Below are 23,615 nucleotides of genomic sequence, written 5' to 3'. Positions count from 1 at the left end.
GAAATCTGACATACACTCTTTCTGACAGTTTATGCCAATATATTGTTTTTTAAAGCAATGACACAGCCCTTTCTAATTATTTACAAAGCCTGACTATTTGGATATTATTCATGCATGTGATAAGTTAATATATAATAATGTTGGAAGGACAAATGAAATAGTACAGTCAAAGCAAATATGGGCACAAGCAATAACAATTATTGGCATTTTTACATTTATTGAGATTGTGGATTTAATGGTCTTAAAGACACAGCACATCTTTTTTGGTTGTTTATTTTTTACTCTAGCCTGGCACTGATGTACATATTATTTCTACATTTATTCTAACTTGTGTAGAATGCAGATATCAGGTATTGTGTAGAATGCAGATATCAGGTATCAGAATGCAGATATCAGGTATCAGAATGCAGATATCAGATAGCAGGAGACGTATCGGTAATATTGTTAAGCAAGCAAAGCAGGAAGGGGAATTGGATGTACTTGTCCATTTAGGGACAAATGACTTGGCTTGCAATGAGGTTTCAGAGGTTAAGGAAGTTTTTAGTGTTTTTGCCAATGATATACGGCAGGTTGCTTCCACACTGTCATTCTCTGAAGTTCTGCCTGTGCATAACACTCAGAATGACAGGCGGATGCGTATTAGGGACTTTAACTTGTGGCTTGGTGAATGGTGTCGGGAGCAAGGATTTGGCTTTATTGCTCATGGTAGCTCTGTTTGGAATGGAAATAAACTGTACAAAAAAGATGGTTTGCATCTTTCTCAAAAGGGAACAAATGTTCTCAGTGAGCAGTTCAGAGGTTTTGCTAATATGTATTTAAACTAGGATGGGGGGGCAAAAGGGTGATAAAACATCAATCCAATTGTCCCCCAAAACAAGGACAGAAGGTGCCTGTAGCAAGTGTGTTAAAAAATGATAAGCTTAGAGTCATGTCTACAAATGCTCGCAGTTTAGGGAATAAGATACCTGGAACTTGTGGCAATAATGGCAACTGATAGTGTAGATTTAGTCGCTGTTACTGAGACATGGTATAATGAAAAAAATGACTGGGACATAGCAATACCAGGGTACTCTTTATATAGAAAAGACAGGGAAGGCAAGAAAGAGGGAGGGGTGGCCCTGTATGTGAAGGATAGCATAAAATCTAGCCTAATAAAGGTTAGTGAGACGAACATAGAGTCCATTTGGGTTACGTTAGAATTTGGTAATCACACAGTAGTTCGTGTAGGTGTGATTTATAGGCCCCCAGGACAAATTGAAGAGTTAGATAATCTACTAGTTGAAGAAATAGCTAAAATGACAATGAAGGGGGAAGTTATCACCATGGGTGACTTTAATCTTCCTGATGTGAATTGGAAAACAAAAATAGCTACTTGTGCCAGAAGCACACATATTCTAAACTCCCTACTGGGATTGTCTCTAAAACAAGTCGTTGAGGAGCCAACTCGTAAAGAGGCCATACTAGATTTAGTGTTAACAAATGGAGATTTGGTATCAGATATTACTGTAGGTGAAAGTTTAGGATCCAGTGATCATCAGTCAGTGTGGTTTAATATAAGAACAGTGACTGAGTCACACCACACAAAAACAAAAGTTTTAGACTTTAGAAAAACAGACTTTTCTAAAATTAGAATATGTGTAAAGGAGTCATTATCAGACTGGAGCAATTTAAATGGAGTCCAAAATAAATGGGATTATTTAAAAGCTGCACTACTGAAGGCAACAGAAAATTGCATTAGGCTTGTCAGTAAAAGCAAAAAATTCAAGAAACCACTGTGGTACTCCGCAGATGTGGCCAAAATAGTAAAAAACAAAAAGTTAGCATTTAGTAATTATAAAAAAACCCAGAGTGAGGAAGACAGAACGACCTATAAGATTAGGCAGAAAGAGGCTAAGCAAGTTATAAGAGCTTCCAAATCACACACAGAAGAGAAAATAGCACAGTCAGTAAAAAAGGGGGGCAAAACTTTTTTTAGATACATAAATGAGAAAAGAAAAGTAAAACAAGGATTAGTTAGATTAAAAACAAAAGAAGGAAGGTATGTAGATGAGGATAAAGGTCTAGCTGACTGCCTCAATGAATATTTTTGTTCGGTATTTACAGCTGAAAATGAAGGAAAGGGACCTCTGTTAAAAAAAAGGATAAATGAGTCATTTATTACACGTGAGTTTACAGAGGAAGAGGTTCTATTTCAACTGTCAAAAGTAAAGACAAATAAGTCAATGGGACCTGATGGAATACACCCAAAGCTATTAAAAGAGCTTAGTGGTGTACTAGCAAAACCATTAACAGATTTATTTAACCAATCATTGTTAACAGGAGTAGTCCCAGAAGATTGGAAGTTAGCGAATGTTGTGCCCATTCACAAGAAAGGTAATAGGGAGGAGTCGGGCAACTATAGGCCAGTAAGCCTTACTTCAGTAGTGGGGAAAGTGATGGAAACCATGTTAAAGGATAGGATTGTTGAACATCTAAAAACACATGGATTTCAAGATCAGAGACAACATGGGTTTACTTCAGGGAGATCATGCCAAACTAATCTTATTGATTTTTTTGATTGGGTAACTAAAATTATAGATCAGGGTGGTGCAGTAGACATTGCTTACCTAGATTTCAGTAAGGCTTTTGACACTGTTGCACATAGAAGGCTTATCAATAAACTGCAATCTTTGAGTTTGGATTCCAATATTGTTGAATGGGTAAGGCAGTGGCTGAGTGACAGGCAACAGAGGGTTGTAGTCAATGGAGTATATTCGAAGCTTGGGCTTGTCACCAGTGGGGTACCTCAGGGATCTGTACTTGGACCCATTCTCTTTAATATTTTTATTAGTGATATTGCAGAAGGTCTTGATGGTAAGGTGTGTCTTTTTGCGGATGATACTAAGATATGTAACAGGGTTGATGTTCCAGGAGGGATAAGCCAAATGGCAAATGATTTAGGTAAACTAGAAAAATGGTCAGAGTTGTGGCAACTGACATTTAATGTGGATAAGTGCAAGATAATGCATCTTGGACGTAAAAACCCAAGGGCAGAGTACAGAATATTTGATAGAGTCCTAACCTCAACATCTGAGGAAAGGGATTTAGGGGTGATTATTTCTGAGGACTTAAAGGTAGGCAGACAATGTAATAGAGCAGCAGGAAATGCTAGCAGAGTGCTTGGTTGTATAGGGAGAGGTATTAGCAGTAGAAAGAGGGAAGTGCTCATGCCATTGTACAGAACACTGGTGAGACCTCGCTTGGAGTACTGTACACAGTACTGGAGACCATATCTTCAGAAGGATATTGATACCTTAGAGAGAGTTCAAAGAAGGGCTACTAAACTGGTTCATGGATTGCAGGATAAAACTTACCAGGAAAGGTTAAAGGATCTTAACATGTATAGCTTGGTGGAAAGACGAGACAGGGGGGATATGATAGAAACATTTAAATACATAAAGGGAATCAACACAGTAAAGGAGGAGACTATATTTAAAAGAAGAAAAACTACCACAACCAGAGGACATAGTCTAAAATTAGAAGGACAAAGGTTTAAAAATAATATCAGGAAGTATTACTTTACTGAGAGGGTAGTGGATGCATGGAATAGCCTTCCAGCTGAAGTGGTAGAGGTTAACACAGTAAAGGAGTTTAAGCATGCGTGGGATAGGCATAAGGCTATCCTAACTATAAGATAATGCCAGGGACTAATGAAAGTATTTAGAAAACTGGGCAGACTAGATGGGCCGAATGGTTCTTATCTGCCGTCACATTCTATGTTTCTATGTTTCTATGTTTCTATCAAGAATATCCCACCTGTGGACCTTGATCTACTCCAAGAGAAAGAGTGTCTCCTAGAATCCTTTTCTTGGCTCTCTCAACACTCCTGCGTACAAACTCATCATATATGGGTTCTTCCACAAATATCCGTGATCCAGCAATACAGCATTGTCCTTGATGATAGAACAGGCCCTGGTGGGCAACCTCAACTGCACAGTTCACTGGGAAACAAATACAAAATTTACTACATGTTCATTGTAGTTAAACATATCAAATGCAGTCATCTCATAGTATTATAGTAGTATTACTTTACGCATCAGCTCCTTATTACTCCTATAAGAGACTCTGCATCCCACAATGTAGTTTTACAAGCGTATATGTTAGCAACTGATAGCATTGCAAAATGCTATTATAATCACAAAAATAATTTATTGCTAGACAACGTTTTACTAACATTCAGCATCTGCAAAAATGATGTTTGGACTTTTTCCACCAAGTTCCAGAGTAACTCTTTTAAGATTAGTCTTTCCAGCTGCTTGTTTAATCAGCTTCCCAACCTAGAAGATTGAAAAGAAAAAAAAAACAAAACATTTTTTTTTTAAATGATGTTTAGTTACAAATAAAAGTGCATTTGATAAATTGTTTGAGAAATTCAGATTTTCAAAGAAATATTTGGATATTCAAATTCATTATTTATTTATTCATTCATTATTATTAGAGGAAAAATTTGAAACCTTGTCTCTTTGATATATTATGTTAGTCCATTAAAAAAAGTATCATTGCATACTGCAATACCCTGGTATTTTGGCATTATATATATATACACACACACACATACACATATTATTATTATTAGATAGATTACAAGGGGTAAAACATCCATCATGGAGTTTCTTATTTGATACATATCTCAGGCATGTTGAAATTAATTTAGTGACATCAAACATCTTATACTAATAATGCATTACCTCTGTGGAGCCAGTAAAAGCAACTTTATCAATGTCCATATGATGAGAAATGGCTGATCCTGCTGTTGGTCCATAACCTGGAACGATATTCACTACTCCTGGAGGAAACCCTGCCTAAAAATATATTAACAACACAGAGTTACTGTTTGTGTTCATTTTCTTATTCATCCGCCCAATAGGTTAAGACACATGGGATAATCTTCCAGCAAATCTTAGACCTGCCACTCATCTAAAGTTGTTGAAAATATATACCTTCAATCAAAGAAAGCAACTACAATTTATAATTGAATGACTGTTGAGGCAAATCACATTGCTTCATTCATGTTTCACTGACTGTCTGTTTTAGAGAATGCAGAATTGAAAACAATCTATAAATGTGGGAAAGAGCTTTTTTTCCAATAAGTTATGTAAGTGTATGCAGTTACTACAGTGATTAAGTACGGTGTACAGTTTTGTTTTGGAGGTAACAGTACTTTTACGGTTGTAAATCCATAATGGTATCGTGCCCACTATAGATCCTAACATGCTTGCCAGTTTGTAAATAAATCATTTAACCATGAATAATTAAACGTTGGTTTTCAGTTATATTTTTAATCAACTACCATCTTATTTTGATACTTTTTTTTTTGCTTCCGTTAGCTCTTTGCTTACGATATTTGCTTCAAAAAGACATCCTTTTGTTAATACAATAGAGGAACACGTGAAAAAGGGGAATCAAAAGTGTTTTTGTAAGTTCAGATTTGATGCTTATTCAACAATTCCTGGAGCTGATTTTTCTGACCCTCACTCACCTCTTTTATTAGTGATCCCATATACAGTCCTGTTAGTGGTGTTTGCTCGGCTGGCTTGATTACAATGGTGTTGCCACAGCAGAGAGCAGGAGCGATTTTCCATGCAAACATTACCAGTGGAAAATTCCACTGAAAAAAAATAAATATATAAAAGCAGTTTATCTTTACAACTTGTTTGATTTTCTAGATCTTAGCAATGCAGTTTAAAACCAGCCTCATCAAGCCAAAATATTTGAAACATTCAAAAATATTTATTTTGTTCCATAAATGAACAAATTGAGTTTTGTAATTGTTTTGTTATCGATAAATAAGTAAACCTCTAAGACAACCACTGTTTTCCGAACACTGGTATTCATATTTCAGCATACAGAGTACACTGCAAATGCAATGCAGGGCTGAAAAACGTTTGTTAGTTAAACGGGAACTATAGTTTATTTGGAATTTGCAACATTGAATAAAACACTGACATTAGTTATCATTTATGTTAACCATTCTTTCATTAGATGCTCCTTAAAAAAAAAAAAAAAAAAAAAAATCATATAAAAGATTAAGCAAATTATATGACAATGCAGGTCAAACAAGACAGCACCATGCAAACATTTTAAACGAAGAAGAGAGATAGAAAACTAGTTTCATTTCTAATACTCTCCCTATGCCGACTGCCAGGTGCAAAGGACAGAGATTTAAAAAATAAAAAAAAAACTGCCTAGCAACACATGCAACCAATCACAGTGTAGATATAGTGTCCCTATAAGGCAAGTGTATCCCAAGATCCCCCTCTTTCTTTGCTGCTCCCTCAGACTAGCTAAGTATTTTGCAGTGCTCTGTGTGTGTTTGATGTCTTTGTTTCTTTGTGTTTTGCTGTATTTGTTTATTTATATTATTTTTATTTATCTGTTGTGTACTAATTACTTATATTATTATTAATAATAATAATAATATTATTTGTGCTGTTTATGTATGATTTATTTGTTTTTTTTTGTACTGTTTATGTATTATTTATTTTGTTTGTGCTGTTAGTCAATCTAGACTTGGCCTCTAAAGGGTTCTAGGTCATGCTGGATTCCACCATGATTCACTTTGTCTGAGGTGCCTCTGCCACGAGAGCGGTGTCGCCATCGCCTTCCCAGACGCTCAGCCCCCCCCCCACATTTTTGCTGCTCTCTGTGGCTACCTCTGCTCTCCTGGGTGCTGGACCTTCCTCTGCCCCTGCCACACCTACGGCCCTTAAGGCTATGGCGAAGGCGAATCATCTCACCTCCCATTCCTCGATGTAGGTTCTGCCTGCCATGATGGAAACGCTGAAGGCAGTCACAGATGGCGTGTTCCAACCACTCAAAATTGCCCCTGGCTGGGAAAAAATGGCTAGATTATGTATACAGGCTAGGTCCCGTGAGGAAAGGTCGGTTCCACGGTAGTGTGGAGGGTGACTTGGATGCCCCTGATTTTGCCTCTTATGATGAGGATGACACAGAGGATTGCAATTACCTTCTGGGGCTGACTTGTCTACCCAGGTTGGTTTCTCTTGGCTGTCTGTCAGGGAGCGTAGTGCTGTTGGATCCGCAGGGTGTTTTCCCTGTTTGATCCAGTTGCTCTATGCCAACCCGGTCAGCTGAATGGGGGCCCCCTGGATATATTGCCCAGTAGTTGACACATCGTATGCGCACTCCCCTTTCAAGGGAGGCGCACAGTGTTGCACCCAGAGTGCCCTAGACCTTCAGTCCCTGGATCTGTCTGTTAATCCCTGACGTGGATCATCATGTAGCCCAATTTCATCGTAAGTCAGGCCGGAAGCCCTAGCAGGGGCTAGTTTAAGAACTGTCAAGGTAATACCTGGACTATACTGGACCCCTTTTTTCCTAGGTTGTGAGGTCCTAGATTCCGCTAAGGCGGTTGAGTCCAAATTAGACGATGTGGCCATTGGGTGGGTCTAGTGGACTATTTGCCTTTTCGGCACTGAAATTACGGCCATGTCTGCCGCATACTGCAAGGCGGTATTGCGTGAAATAGACCCTATGTTAGCTAGTTTAGCTAGATCGGAACCCGGTCCTGCTGCTGACAACATGCTGTTGGGGACAGGTTTTCAAGGACCTGGGCATGCGTGGCAGGACTTTTACTATCATCAATAGGGCCCGGGCGAATACATAGCGGGTGTTTTTCTTTTTCCCCAAAGGGTTTTTTGGTGGGGCCGGGAGAAGCAGGAGCCGTCCACCTGGCCTTGCCTTCAGGGGCTCATTCGTGGCCAACCGTGGTTCCTTTTTCCTGCACAGAGAATTCCGTGTGGTCAGGCCGGCTGCCTTTTTTTCTATCTGGGTGTAGACCCTGGAACTCCTGTTTTGCCTCGAGGTTCCATGTCGGGCAGACGCCCTTATGGTGACTACCCATTTTTCCCCCTCTTTCTCAGGTACAGATTGGGGGGCTAGTGGGTTCGGTTCTACCACGGGTGGGCAGAACGCTTCGGTCCTCCTATGGTTCGAGGTTGTCACCTTCATTTATTATCCCTACCCGTTTAATCCTCTCTTCCACGAGAACTGTCCCTGTCAGCGGGACTGGACATGTTGATCTCCTCGAAAATTCAAGAGCTGGCCGCAATAGATCTGAGAACTGCCATACTCATGCCAGGGTTTCATGGGCAATCTTTTCTCGTCCTCTCCATGTCTTTCCTGTAGTATCAACATTTTGAATGTGGGGCATTCATTGTCTGGATGACCTTCTCCATCCTTCGGAATGGTTGGTCAAGCCAGAGTGAGTGAAGAGTATGTCATGGTTCCCACCGCTATGGAGTGCAGTGACCTTTTCCATATATTTTTTTTTATTTTTTTAATTCTTTATTTTATTCGTGAAAGAATTAACAGTTAGGTCCGTTACGCCACAACAGCGATGTGAAACCCTATATTAACAATTGGCAACATGGCATAAGCAATACTGTGCACATTTTTTTTTTAGAAAATTAAAAGTAACGTACATGTTGAAACAAGATGTGTCAGTGACTATGAATGCGTGAGGTTTAACAACTCCTTACTGTGTAGTTTGACACTGAGTGATCGAGTATGGGAAAATAGCAGGCTATGACCTTGGTAAAGTCTTGGGTAGGTTAGTGCATGTAGGTCGGTACATATAGTTTGTCGAAAGTGGGGTCCGGTGTATGCACTATGTGTGCTTATGGTGGGCTTGTGAATTCTGGTGCAACTCTGAGCCTTTAAGGGTATGTAGCTTGTCAGTTGAGTGGGGTGTCTGTGCACATAGCTTGGCTATGATTCTGGGTGCAGGTCACCCGGTCGGAGTTGTGAGACTTGCTTTCCAATATAACAAATATAGGATTATGCGATAGCAGAGATTATCAACTAGTAGTGTGCATTATATGTCTGATTGTCTGCACAATTTATAGATTGCATTTTAACAACAAAATACTAATGCTTTTATGGTAAAAGTAACATTGAAAACATGTTATTATCAGGGCGTCCATAATACACTAAAAAGCAAAATATTAGTGATTAGCCTGGATGCAGGCTCGGACCGGGTGAAAACAGTCCTCTCAGCCTATGCCCGTGGTGATCAGGTTGGGTGCAGGCATGTGCAGGAGGGGTATGTGCTCACCGAGGGCTGATGACGTTCCCAGGGTTGCAGAGCGTTGGGGGCAGCATTCTTCACTTTTTCGGCCTCGGGCCGGTTTGAGGACCAGTATCCCTGAGCCTTGAGCCCGGGGGCATGAGGAGTCTAAGTCCTGTTTGCCACGTGGGAGATGGAGGGTCTTGATGCTTGGTCGCCGCCTATGGTGGATTATTCTCCGTCCTCGTGGGGAACGCTGCGAGGTGGAAACCCTCGAGGCCTTCGGTCTGTGCGAGGTGGGCTTAGGTTTGGCTGCGTGCCAAGTGTGTTCTGCTCCCCCTGGTGGGCCAACCATTCCCCGGTCAGCTCCCCGCCGGCACCTCTTTGAGGCATTCGCTGTGTGTTTGTCATCCGCTCTTCCATTTTGGCCCAGAATCGGGCAAACAACTCGTATAGACGTTGGAGTGTCCCTTCCAGGGAGTAATTTGTGGTGAGTGAGCTGCATTCGTCCGCCATTTTGGGCTCCCATGGGTCTCGTGGTTGATGGTAGCCTGTGGCAGGCTCTGGTCGCCCGCTTTTGTCATGCTTGCTTGGGAGGACCGGGATAACCCCCACCGGTCCATAGGGGGAGGGGGGTGGGGGACAGCCGTAGTTGTTTTTTACCGCCAGTGGACGCCGTAGGAGAGCGGCCGTCTCTCCTCGATCCGGTCACTGGTAGGCCACAAAGCCTCAAGGTAGGTTTGCCAGTGGTGGAGAGTCCTGCAAAAGGTATCCCCGGAACCGCCGACATGTCAGGAACAAAGTTTGGTGTTGCTTTGTAGCCCGGTAGGTATTTGGCTTTAATATTTGTCGAGTTTGTGGTGTGCCAGCCACAGGAGCTCTTGCAGCACACGTCTGTACAGTTTCATAGCCAGGCTCCGCCCCGACCTTTTCCATTTTTACATGGTGAGGAAGGCGATGGCAGTCTACATGTCTAACGTTCAATCTCGCTTGTGCTCATTGGTGTCATGGAGCTGATGGTGTCATTCCTCCGCACAAGGGGTGTTCGATGATTATTATTTGGCCGATATCCTGCTCAGCTTCCAGTCACAGGCACAACTTCACGTATGCTTGACATGGATGACCAATTTAATTGAAACCCGTAATGTCATCTGCGCTGTCCATGGAATTTTGGACTTCTCAGGGGATTTCATCCATCAGTTCCGGAATCTCCCGGAATCCATAAAGAGGACCATATCATGGGGGATCAAGTGGAATCTCTTGGAGCTTTGGAGCTGTCAATTGGACAATTAGCGAGGGTTTTCAGCCTACTCATAGCTTAATTTCAAGCAATTTTGGCCATCATCAGTAGTGCTGTTAGCTCAGGTCCGTGCACTCTTATGCGGCGAGATAGATGTTGGACTAGGAACGAATTGGTTTGGTGACTCGCTCACATAGGGGTGTGGTACGGCAGAGCCATGTTTGAGTCAGTTCAAGATGTGGATCTGTTTGCATCCAGACTGCACGCCCAGTTGATCCGATTCTACGGTTGGGGGCCGGACCCAGTGGCTTTCGTGACAGACACCCTCCTTCAGGTATGACCGGGCACGCAACACTTTGCCTTCTCTCTGTTCACATGATTTCTCTCATGCTGTCGAAGTTGCTCAGGCAGGGCTATACACTGGTGATGGTCATCCTATATGGAAGTCTCAACCGTGGTTCCCTTGAGTGATGGAGGTGTTGATGGATTGTCCACGCCTGAATCCGACTTCCCCGACCCTCCTTCTGGATCCGGATGGGAATGTGCTTGGCTTGGTAGAGCGAGACCTCCTGCCTCTGGTGGTGTGTCCTTGAATTGCGTTTACCTCGGAAGGTATTTCTTTCATTATCTCCTAAAGGACGAATCGGCCACTAACAATATGTTTTATTGTAGATTTCCAGGAGGTCCTGGCTTTGTGCCCGGTGGGATGTTTAAAATCGTATATGGATTCCACATGCTCACTTCGTTCTCCTGAACTGCACTCGTTGTTGGTTTGTTTCCAGGCTCATCATCTACCAGCATCGACTCTCACTTGGCGCATTGGATTAGTTTACTGTTGTCCTTAATGAGCATCAATATATCAATTTTAGGGCCCCAGTCGGTGCATGAAGCAATGGCACCTAAGGCTTCTGCTGTTGGTTGTCATCTGGAGGATATTCTACAGGCCGCAGAATTGTTGCGGGAATCTACTTTCCATGACTTTTACTTCCGACCAATTACCCATTTACATCTCAGGTGGTAGCTTAGCTTTAAACTCCCAGATTTGACTATTAACATGACGTAAAGTCATGATTTTATTAAAGACACGGAGGCGAGTATTATTCCCAACCATCCTGGGGTCTGGCATCGTCTTGGTCAGTACGGTGAGTGTTCTGTTTTTTGGTGAGTACTATTCATGAGCTTATGGTTTGGTCATGGTTGTTTGTGATTTAGTTTTTATGATACGTATTCATGATGATCTGTTTATATATTTAACAGTACTGACAAATCTTGAAATTCAAGTTTGGATTTTGGATATTACCATATTTTTTCTCTTCCCATTTTATCTTGAAGTTACCGGTTATGTCTGGGTCCCTGTTGTATACAGTGTTGAAAAATTTCTCGTTACTACATGGTCTTCGGTTGTCGCAAGAAAGAGAGGGATCTTGGGATACACTTGCCTTACATGGACACTATATTTACACTGTGATTGGTTGCATGTGTTGCCAGGCAGTTTTTTCTCAATTTGATATATATATTTTTCTCTCTCTTTGTTGCTGAGAGAAATAAAGAAAGAGTTATGCATAATACTCGCCTTATTGTGTGTTTAATAAAATCATGACTTTACGTCATGTTAATAGTAAAATCTGGGAATTATAACAACGATTGACAGGCACCTATTAAAATACAATGATAATATAGGATAAAGAGATGTCTACATTTATTTTTCACACCTCCTTTCACAAATCCTGGGTAATGACAGTTTCCCTTTAAATAGTTAAAAAAACATAGTTACAGATCATCTGGAAGGACAGTAATGCTATGGAATAACCTGGATTAGTTTTTTGGTAAAAAGTTTTTAGGAGAACCCAATGTTTTTGAGTATACAAATAATCTGTACATTTTCGTGTTTAGAAATAAACACACACTATGGATGAACATACAAATGGCACTATTATGGTTATTATATCACTTATAATTGTGGTTTTGTCGTACTAAACAGTATTTCATCTTTATTTATCAACATTTTTTGTTATTTTTGAACTAGTTTATTTTTCTAAAATGCTTTTTTAGGCCACCTTTGTTGAAGACAATGGAAAAATTTCCTAAATTCTCTAACAAAAATGTAAAACATCATAGGTGTGAATAAAATGACTATAACATCATATGAAGGTTGAAGGCTTTGCTAATATAATCTATTTAATAATTTCAGAGATAGCAAGTGTATTATCACGGCTGGCATTTCTTTACATAAACAACTATTTAAATACTATTTGTGACTTAGAACATGAACTACATTGATTTTGATAGTTTTCACATGTTGAGTGTAAACATTTTTTCTATTTTCTGTTTATATTATATATATTCTTGATCCTTCCAGTTTGGCTGTTATGGCTATTTTGGCATTAAATTTGAAATTCACTTTGACTTAAACTGGAATTCTCACTTTAGTGAATAACCCTGAAAATGATTTTGTTGCCTTACCGGGATTATTTGCCCACACACTCCAACAGGTTCATGTCTAGTAAAAGTGAAAAAGTCTCCATCTAAAAGAAAGCAATGTATAAATATTTTAAATTGAGGAAGTACAAAAATCTGCTTTGAACAAATAATTGCTGGTGTCTACTGAATAATTCTGTAGATTCACATTTGTGATAGGGAAATTGTATCCTTGGAAGATACTTTTTTTTAACGTTCCAGTACGATTTCAGGAACTACTGATTTGTATGAAAAATATTTTGAAGACATTTTGAAGAAATATACTTGTAATTATGAAGGATTAAAAAAAAGGTATCACAAATGCTTTCAGAAAATAAGAGAAAACATCAAATTATGTGTTCAAACCACTATAGGGCAAGGTAGCTGTTATGGTGCCACATCTGCCAAAGTACCCTCCTAGAGTATCTGTAAACTTATTTTAGAACTGTCTTGACAACCTAGCTAGGTTCCCTTGTGTGCCTGTGCCATGTTCTATAATGGTTTAACTATTCACTCTTGGAGTGTGCCACGGGTCTCCTGGCACAATAAGCACTACAGAGGGCGGCAGTGGTTTTGCTGCTTGGAGACTTTATTTAAGAACTGTTAGGCAGTATGTGGATCTTCGGACATCTTGTATTGGGCATGCAATCATACTTCTTCAGAATAATAAATAATCACTCCTCACTGTGTGAATAAGAACCATGTTATATCTTCAGCTAATGGAATCCTTGTCTTAACCTTTAAATAACATATATTATGCCCAAGAAGCATACACTACATTCTAAGGAACATATCTTTGAACATTCTTAAAATGTCATATATGTTTAATGTAGGTGTGATAACTTTCTTGTAAGTCTTTATTGACCATTTTACATTTTCAGAAAATAAACACAATATAAGATCAAGTTCTGTAAAAGTTATTTACCCATTGGTATTGTTTGACCGGTGTTTTTATCGGCCCAGCCAGCACAATAGCGCAATGATCTAATAGCTCCTGGTAAATCAGCAAAATATGATGCAGCAAATGGTTTTCCACCATCAATAGATTCCAAAGTCTGAAATAGAAAAATATGAAAAACATAAATTAGCTGTAGGCTCAAGTAAATGTATCCCATAGCTATTAGTATGGTTTGCAATAGGAGTTATAATGGCATACTCCCCTCGGTCAGATTGGTTATCTTTCTCAGGCTCTTCATGACTGCAGACCCAATAAATTTGTAGGCTACCATATGCTAATGTCTGTATAAGTTAAGGGCAGATTTAAAAATACTTTTCAAATATTGAAGTAAAGTTGTTGTTCCAGTGCTATCCTTTACAATGTGGGTTGGTAGTGTATGAGATACACTAAAGGGACACTATAGTTACCAGAACAACTACAGCTTATTGTATTTGTTCTGGTGAGTATAATCAGTCCCTTCAGGCTTTTAGCAGTAAACAGGGTCTCCACCTTCTGCAAGGAGACACTGAACTCTCCTCATTGGGATGCATTGATTCAATGCATCTCTAGGAGGAGATGCTAATTGGCCAGTGCTGTGTTTGGCTTGTGCTAGCTTTGCCCCTGACCTGCCTTCTTGACAAGCTCAGCCAATCCAATGGTTTCCTATGGGAAAGAATTGTGATTGGTTCTGATCACCACTTATGATGATGTCAGCAAAGCAAGCATTATCAGGGGCAGAGTCAGCACTAACGGTAACTGACTGGAATAAAAGTAAGATTTTACTATATTTAGGAGTGCAAGGGAGGGCCAGGGGGGCAAGATGGTGTTTCTAACACTATAGGGTCAGGAATGCATGTTTGTGTTCCTGACCCTATAGTGTTCCTTTACCGTTTCCCTAAACCTTCACCCCCATTTATACTGAAGAGGTTGCAAGGCATGGCTCTCTTTATTCTGAGCTAGAAAGTGTTAGTGCAAGTTAACCTTAACCTTATAGTTCTCCTACTAGAATGTTTACATCAACATATACATTTAAAGGGTAGATGATACTTAAAATGTCTTATAACAGCTGGTAGGACAACATTGTGTGTTCAGGTCTAAATTACATAGTGATCACCATTCTACCTTTTTATATACTGATATATAGAGATGCAGGAAATATAATAAAGTAACAGCAACTTTATAGTATAACAGTGTTATACTATATAGTGAAAAACACCTATTATTGAGTAATGAATTGCACTCAAAAGCCACGAAGTAATGGGGGCATTAAAACAAACTCCAGGCATTTTGGATCAAGTAATATCTCAATGGACAACCGGCAATACCTGGTGCTATATCGGACGTTTTTCACTTATACAGCGTTTCGTTTATGTTCCTTTATTGTAGGTTTCCTGTATCTCTGCATATCAGCACGTGGGTTTGTAACTATAAGTATTGTGGAATCAACACATTTTATTGGGTCAAGTGTATGATTTCCAACTCTTCGGTGTGTTTGGGGGTTGTGACATCTTTTTGCAATGGATCTACCTTTTTGGAAGGCCAGAACAGTTTTACCACATTTATTTGTAAGTAAATAAGCAATAATAAACATTTGCAAAATAAATTCCATTGACTTCAGGTGTACTTTGTAACTTATGGAGTTGTCACTTACACTTAGAACTAAAATATCCCGTTCCATGAGGTCAGCCAATTTGTTCAAGAGTTTCCCCCTTTCTGAGGCATCCATTCTTCGCCACGGGGACCCCAGCTGGAATGCCTCTCTGGCAGCCTTTACTGCTTTGTCAACATCTTCCTACAAACCGTGACATATGTTATTTATACTATAAATAGAAAAAAATACTTTGTAATAAAACTAAAATGTTAAGATTATTATAAGTTAACAAGCCAAGTGACGCCATTAAAACTACAAAATCCTGATTGGGTCTGAATTTTGGCCAGATTTCAGCCTGCTCGAACACTGCTGCACAGCTGAAATATGGACAAGAATGCTTCAAATACAGTGCCGGACACTCCAGCTTGCAAATATGTTTTTGAGTTATTTTTTTTTTTAATCCGGGCCCAGATTTAAAGCATTCGACCAAGATTTCAGCCATCTGGAAAAGCAAATTTGGGCCTGAATTGCAAATCCAGATATTGTTGAATAGCAGGAGAATATCCAAATTTTGCAGCTTGAATAAAATAAATAAAACATGGATGATTGCTAGACCAAGCATTGTTTTCCTTATATGAATTGTTACAAATTCCCCTTAGACTCAAATATTGAGGTAAATGAGTAAAGAGAGAAACGTTTTACACAAAATGTATTGGAAACAAAGCAAATAAAACAAAGTCAAAATATATAATCTAGTCTACTGCACTGATGTGTTTCGGCTATATAAAGCCTTCCGTAAAGTGCGATACACACTTTATCATATCGCACTTTGAAAAAGACTTTATATAGTCTAAACACATCTGTACAGTAGACTAGATTATATATTTTGACTTTGTTTTATTTGCTTTGTTTCCAATACATTTTGTGTAAAACGTTTCTCTCTTTACTCATTTACCTCAATATTCGAGTCTAAGGGGAATTTGTAACAATTCATATAAGGAAAACAATGCTTGGTCTAGCAATCACCCACTATATATCTAATTTGAAGACCAAATAATCTGAGCCTGCTTTTGATAGGCTCAGCAGCATGTTTGCCCTTTGTATTTTTTAGGCTGAACCATTTTACTCAAGTTGTGGTAATATTGTACATACAGTATCTCACAAAAATGAGTACACCCCTCGCATTTTTGTAAATATTTTATTATATCTTTTAATGTGACAACAATGAAGAAATGACACTCTGCTACAATGTAAAATAGTAAGTGTACAGCCTGTATAACAGTGTAAATTTGCTGTCCCCTCAAAATAACTCAACTCACAGCCATTGATGTCTAAACCATTGGCAACAAAAGTGAATACACCCCTAAGTGTAAATTACCAAATTGGGTCTAATAAGCTATTTTCCCTCCCCGGTGTCATGTGACTCATTAGTATTACAAGGTCTCAGTTGTGAATGGGGAGTAGGTATGTTAAATTTGGTGTTATCGCTCTCACACTCTCTCATACTGGTCACTGGAAGTTCAACATAGCACCTTAAGGCAAAGAACTCTGAGGATCTGAAAAAAAGAATTGTTACTCTACATAAAGATGGCCTAGGCTATAAGTAGCTGGTCAAGACCCTGAAACTGAGCTGCAGCACGGTGGGCAAGACCATACAGCGGTTTCACAGAACAGGTTCCACTCAGAACAGGCCTCACCATGGTGACCATGGTGACCAAAGAAGTTAAATGCACATGCTCAGCGTCATATCCAGAGGCTGTCTATGCAGCATTGCTGCAGAGGCTGAAGAGGTGGGGGGTCAGCCTGTCAGTGCTCAGATCATACGCTGCATGCTGCATCAACTTGATGATGCACAAGAAAGCCTGCAAACAGTTTGCTGAAGACAAGCAGACTGAGGACATGGATTACTGGAACCATGTCCTGTCGCCCGATGAGACCAAGATAAACTTATTTGGTTCAGATGGTGTCAAGCGTGTGTGGCGGCAACCAGGTAAAGGAATACAAAGACGAGTATGTCTTTCCTACAGTCAAGCATGGTGGTGGGAGTGTCATGGTCTGGGCCTGCATGAGTGCTGCCGGCACTGGGGAGCTACAGTTCATTGAGGGAACCATGAATGCCAACATGGACTGTGACATACTGAAGCAGAGCATAATCCCCTCCCTTCGGATTCTGGGCAGTATTCCAACATGATAACGACCCCAAACACACCTCCAAGATGACCACTGCCTTGCTAAAGAAGCTGAAGGTAAAGGTCAAGTATGTCTCCAGACCTCAAACCCTATTGAGCATCTGGGGGGCATCCTCAAATGGAAGAAGGGCAAGGTCTCTAACATCCACCAGCTCCATAATGTCATCATGGAGGAGTGGAAGAGGACTCCAGTGGCAACCTGTGAAGCTCTGGTGAACTCCATGCCCATGAGGGTTAAGGCAGTGCTGGAAAATAAGGGTGGCCACACAAAATATTGACACTTTGGGCCCAATTTGGACATTTCCACTTAGGGTACTCACTTTTGTTACCATCGGTTTAGACATTAACGGCTGTGTGTTGAGTTATTTTGAGGTGACAGCAAATTTACACTGTTATACAGGCTGCACACTTACTACTTTACATTGTAGCAGATTGTCATTTCTTCAGTGTTGTCACATGAAAAGATATAATAAAATATTTACAAAAATTGTGCTACTTTTTAATATCCTTATATATTTTTTGCACATTTTAATGAATTAATTATATACTATATTGTAAAATGCTGTCACCTCCAGCTTTAAGTGCCTATTAAACCATCCCCGTTTTTTGCCAATAGGAAAATAGACTTTTTCATAGTTGAGAATACTGAATGGAAGAGAAAACAGACCTCTTTTATATAGATGGGGTTTAGCTGTTATATATTTAAACCTCCCAGAGGATGTGTAAGAAGTGTAAAAGCAATAGGCAGAGTAAACAGTGAGATGGGGAGTATACCAAGGTGATTCCCTTATTGTTTTAGCAGCGGCCATGGGATTCCTCTTACCTCAGCATTGTTCTGATCTGTAGCAAGCAGACTTCCTGTATTAGTGGGAAGGGGCACGTCAGGTCACTGAGAATGCATTCCGAAAAAATGTAATTATAAAAGGGACAAGTCTATTTTCAGAAATGTGGCTGGAGGTATGGCCAGAAGCAAAGCAATTCTAGAAATATGTTGTTTGTACAAACTACTTGTTGTAACTGTCTCACTCTTCTGAAATAATCATTTCTAATTTGCAGCAACTAATAACTAAATGTATTCAGTGTATATTAAAAGACTTTATGATGAGTTTTATTTTATTGATGTTAAGTTCCTTGTCTTACTTAAACACAAACACTCAGTATAAGAAAGAGAAACTGATGGATTTTAGTCCCAAAGAGGAACGGGCTCTCCTACAGCACAATATGTGAGGGGGATGTAAAGAGAAGAGGTCCCTATGTGGTTGGATGTCATGAGATATGATTGTAGAGCTGAAACATGATGTCCACTTTATAGATTCCTATACAGTTTTGTTTGTCTTATAATATTTTAGGTCCTCATGGCAATCTCCTCTCGGGCAATCAAGGTCTTTCTTGCTTAATGTGTTATAACCATATTGTTAATGTGGTGGAGCACAAATTAATGTGCACCATGGTATTTCCATCCCCCATCTCCTGCAAAAATGGATGCTGACCAATCACTGCTGTTATTCTTTTTAAAAAAAAACATAATACAATCATCTCCATACGTACAAACTTACTGTTTCATGGCATTGTTCAATCAACTGTATATTATTGCATGATACAAGGAGAAGTAATGCTTACATCCAAAACAATTCTACACGCTCTCCAAACACATGAAACAATGGGATTCAATGAACAAAATGGTCCAAATCAATTTATACCACATTTTATAGGTAATATTTAATAAGCATTACCAAAGAGTGGCAAATCCATACAAACAAATACCTTGTCTCCTTCTTCAACTTCACAGATAACTTCTTCTGTAGCTGGATTGTAAACAGGGAACTTTTTTCCACTGCATGAATTGTGCCATTCATTGTTTATAAAGATCTGGTAGAAAGGAAAGCACAGATGAAGCACTATGATTGCTAAATTGTTGTGTATTTGAAAATGCTATAATTTAGTATTAAATACCAGTAAATTCAATTGCATACATTCCATATTTTTAATAACAAGATACCTATAGCACCTCACTTGATATAAAATGATTACTGGACAATTACAGCTACTGGACTACTAAATGTGTCATGATCTTTGGTGCTAGGCAAAGATCAAGGCAAACCTCTACTTTCAAATTGAAAATCCTTCAAAATGGTATTTAACATTCATTTATTCCCAAAACAAAGCTAGAACATCTTAATTATTTTATGTTTAAGGTATCAATATGATGTATCTTAAGGCTAAAATGAATGAAAAAGGAATATTGGTATGTTCAACTTAGAGTGATTAAAAAGTAACCTGGATAAAGTTCTTGACATGACTTTCAATAGCGCATGGTAGAGAATAATAAGTTGCAATATTTGATATTGTTGCATTAGGATATTGCATGATTAGACAAGTATATCATGGATGCTAAATTGACAATATGCAAAGACGAGTAGCTTGTTATCTCGAATGGCAGCCACTATAACTTTATAACCTTTTCAAACTAATCTCACCTACAATACAAGTCGAATTATATCAGATGCCAGGAAATTGTCCTCTGCATGAACAGGAATCCAACATTCTCCATAGGTACATTTTGGTTAATAATGAACCGGGGTGGGCAATCTTTGGCACTCCAAATGTCATGGACTACATAGCCCCTAATGCTCTGCCAGCCTTTTGGCTATAAGATCATTGTGGGAGATTTAGTTCATAACATCTGGAGTGCTGAAGGTTGCCTACCCCATCATAGACCATGTCTGGGACACACAGTAAAGAAATGATCCACCACAGTGTCCTTTTATCAGAGTGTTTTCAGTGTAAAAAAAACATGTACACAGTTATGGTGTAAATTTTGCTATGTTTTACACTGAAGACACATTTTGTAAAAGGAAACTGATGAAAAGGGCATGCGGGACCATTCTTTACTCTTTGTATGTGAATTGATTGGAGGTTTCTGTGCACCCTATGGGTAGGTGCTGTTCCCCTTTGTAACATATTTAGATGATATCAGTGAGACACCACTGGTTTTTGTCTAGGTACAGTAAAAATGGCTTAGAATCTATTTTAAGGAGAGCAAATGTTAATATGAAAACATGTATGGTAGAGGCTGTCACATAAGCCAGTCCTGCAGCTGAGCTAAACATTATAAATAAATAAATAAATAAATAAATACATAATAAAGAAAAAGCTTAGAAAATAGCCAGGCTGAGAATTTGTGGTCCACAGCAGTTGATAAAGAGAAACAAACAAGCAATTACTGCATGTTATTACACTCCATGGAGTTTAAATGACTTTAGACAGGGTGTTAAGGAATTTAAGAAAATTACTTGATGGGGTTTTAGTGATTACACAAATCACACTGCTTGTCTGTGATACTCAAGGAGTGTTGCCAAAAGTCACACATTTCCCTTAGATGTGAGTACATCAGGGTTAACAAGACCTCATTATGCAGAACTCAAGCTGTGTTCAACTGTATATGCTTCCATATTTCATCTGCCCATGAATGGCAAGTTATGAGTTCATTTCAAAGGGATTTACTTTTGATAAGCCACAGGAAATGCTGACTTGATTTGTTAGAAATTCAAGTTATAAAAGTTGTTGAATGTACTTTTATGTTCTGTGCATTCTGTGATGGTGCTTATGGCACAGTGAAATAAATGTTACAGTAGCACTGACTGCATATCTGGCACACACTGTGCCGTATTGCATTCAACACTCTGCCAGTGGACACCTAGGCTGACCTGCTCTAATCATGCAATTCAAGCCCAGAAGCTACATCTTAAACAGAGACAGCTCTGTTAGCTGGTAGAAAATTATGAATTGCACTATTATCTGACTTTTCCTTGGGACACTGTAGCATATGTAATAAACATCTCGGGTCATTGTAAAATGACACTGGAGTGACTAATTCTTGATGTGTAAAATGTGTCACATGCCATAATTATTTCAATTATATGTTCGTGTTTCCACCCAAATTTGACTTATTTTCATTAAATTGTCTTGTAAACACAATTGACTGTGAGATCTGCCTGTTCTGTATCTCTTTGGACATATTTAGAGTTTGACAAGATGAAAGGAGTTTTGTTTGGATACTTTTGAAGCATGTGATAATGTGTTTTTCATTAGCAGAGTGTCCTTACGTGTGAGTTTTTTTTTTTTTTTTACATAGTAGCTAATCTTATTTGACACAGCTGTGCTGGCATCTTTGCTTATTCACTCTCAAAACAAAAGTATTAATTTAAAAATGGATGGCTTTTTAAGTAGTCACATTTGAAACATAAAATGCAGTGTTTATAAAGAGTACTATACATTAAATAAAAGTATGGCTTATTCAGTAAATAACAAACTTTTTTTTTGTTTTATTTTTTTTTGGAACAAATGTGACTACAACTCTGGATAGGTCCAGGGACCTCTACAACCACACACCACTTTATCTCAATGAAGTTGTCTTGGTTCAGTGGACCAGTCATTTTAACCTTGCACCCCGGAACATGTATTTCCAAGTAGTGGTGCGGCCACAAAGACCAAAATATATACAGAATACAGATTAAAACCGCACACACAAAAAATAGTTTAGCATTTTACAAGGCTACTTAAAATCACCTATCTGAGCAAACAAATATGGGGATTCAGTTACACCATATTGGTTGTACGGTGATGTGTTGGTAGACTTGACCACCACTATGTCACAGTTCCCCAATATCAGTGGGTTCTACACTAATTTGAACATGGGAGATTAACATGCTAACTGTATATATCTAAATCTATAGTGGATGGGTGGGGTGCCAAGCCCAATAGGAATCAGGTTTGGATTCCAAATCTACACTAAAAAAGTGGAATTGTTGACACACCTGGAACATGCATTTCTAAGTAGTGGTGCTGCTGTAAAGGCCAAATATATACTTAATACAGATTATGGAAAAGTGCACACATAAAAACAAAAAAAAAAACAGTTTCTTTACGGCAGTACCAATACTTAGAAATGATATTCTGGGTGTGCCCCCAATACCCCTTTTATTCGGTGTAGAAAAGGAATCCGGTCCAGGTTCCTACTGTGTTGTGAACCCCACCCATCCATTATAGGAGCCACTATATTAAATGTTAAACCTAATTTTCTCTACTTTAATACTTTCAATGCTTTGAAATACATGTCCATTAGCTTAACAGATCTAAAACATTTTAACAGATTTTTTTCAATATCTTCAATTATTTAACATGATTTTTCTTTTTGTTGAGTTGAAATGCTGCAGGCACAGATCTTTAAGCAGGAAATCTCCTGAGGTATTTGTCAACAACTAGGGTAGCTAACCTACGATTTTCTTTGATAAAGATGTTTTGTCCCACCAATACATTTTGGTGTCACCTATTTGCTTATCAAATATATAAACAGTTGAAACAAGTAGCACCTGGAACTAATTTTATTTTTGTGAACTCTTTGCTGCCTGAAAATCCAGAGATGAGTATTTGATGAAACATGCTTCTTTGAAGCAAGAGAACATATTACTTCAAAGTGCTTTGTAGTGGTGATAATCTTACGGCCTTTTATGGTTTAGAACATTGAACCTGCAGTAAGGGGAATGCATTACTTGAATATGTAGGAAGATAAGAGAAATATACCATAGGGCATTGGACCTGACTGATGCAACTAGTCAGATCTCATTTGTTTTGCTAAGTGTTTTTATTGTTGTAAAATCTCAGAGAGGACTTTGGAAGCAATATTATGATTTCACCTACTGTAGCACACCACAATTCAGTCAGATAACAGACTTGCTGATGTGATTATTTAAATACTAACATTTAACAGCAAAAAAGTGTGTTATCTGTAAATACATTGTAATTAACATTGCTCAGAACTCAGTAAGTGACATCATATTTGTGCATTTATTCCTAAAAGAGGTAGACATAATTCCAGTGCTGAACTGAAACACAGAAATTTGCAAAGTAAGATTCAATATACAGGTTGAATCATATCATTCCACCTGCTTTAGGAGCCTCATAATTAATTTACAAACTAGAAACTTCAAGCACATGTATTCAATTTTCACAAGTAGGCAGATGCACAACAAGTAAATGGACCATAGTGTGTGTGTTTGGGGGAATGTAGTGTGTGTAGGGGAAGCAGTATGTGTGTGTGTATATATGTATATAGTGTGTGTAAGGGATATAGT

At 38.8% G+C, this 23,615-nt stretch overlaps 1 protein-coding gene across 1 annotated transcript in view; it reads right to left on the bottom strand.

The window, feature by feature from the left end:
* The window catches only part of ALDH1A1 (aldehyde dehydrogenase 1 family member A1), a 76,853-nt gene that overhangs the window by 40,492 nt on the left and 12,746 nt on the right, over window positions 1-23,615 (bottom strand). The window contains exons 2-9 of the mRNA XM_063455039.1: window positions 19,246-19,350; window positions 15,353-15,493; window positions 13,690-13,819; window positions 12,771-12,832; window positions 5,519-5,647; window positions 4,728-4,841; window positions 4,214-4,316; window positions 3,796-3,980 (exon numbers count right to left, since the gene is read on the bottom strand). Of these exons, the coding sequence (XP_063311109.1) occupies window positions 3,796-3,980; window positions 4,214-4,316; window positions 4,728-4,841; window positions 5,519-5,647; window positions 12,771-12,832; window positions 13,690-13,819; window positions 15,353-15,493; window positions 19,246-19,350 (969 nt within the window). The remainder of the gene's footprint in view (window positions 1-3,795; window positions 3,981-4,213; window positions 4,317-4,727; window positions 4,842-5,518; window positions 5,648-12,770; window positions 12,833-13,689; window positions 13,820-15,352; window positions 15,494-19,245; window positions 19,351-23,615) is intronic.

The sequence above is a fragment of the Pelobates fuscus genome, chromosome 5 (assembly GCF_036172605.1).
Source record: "Pelobates fuscus isolate aPelFus1 chromosome 5, aPelFus1.pri, whole genome shotgun sequence".
NCBI classification, from domain to species: Eukaryota; Metazoa; Chordata; class Amphibia; order Anura; family Pelobatidae; genus Pelobates; species Pelobates fuscus.
The sequence above is the reverse complement of the archived record's forward strand: the minus strand, read 5'-3'. Positions and strand labels throughout refer to the sequence as shown.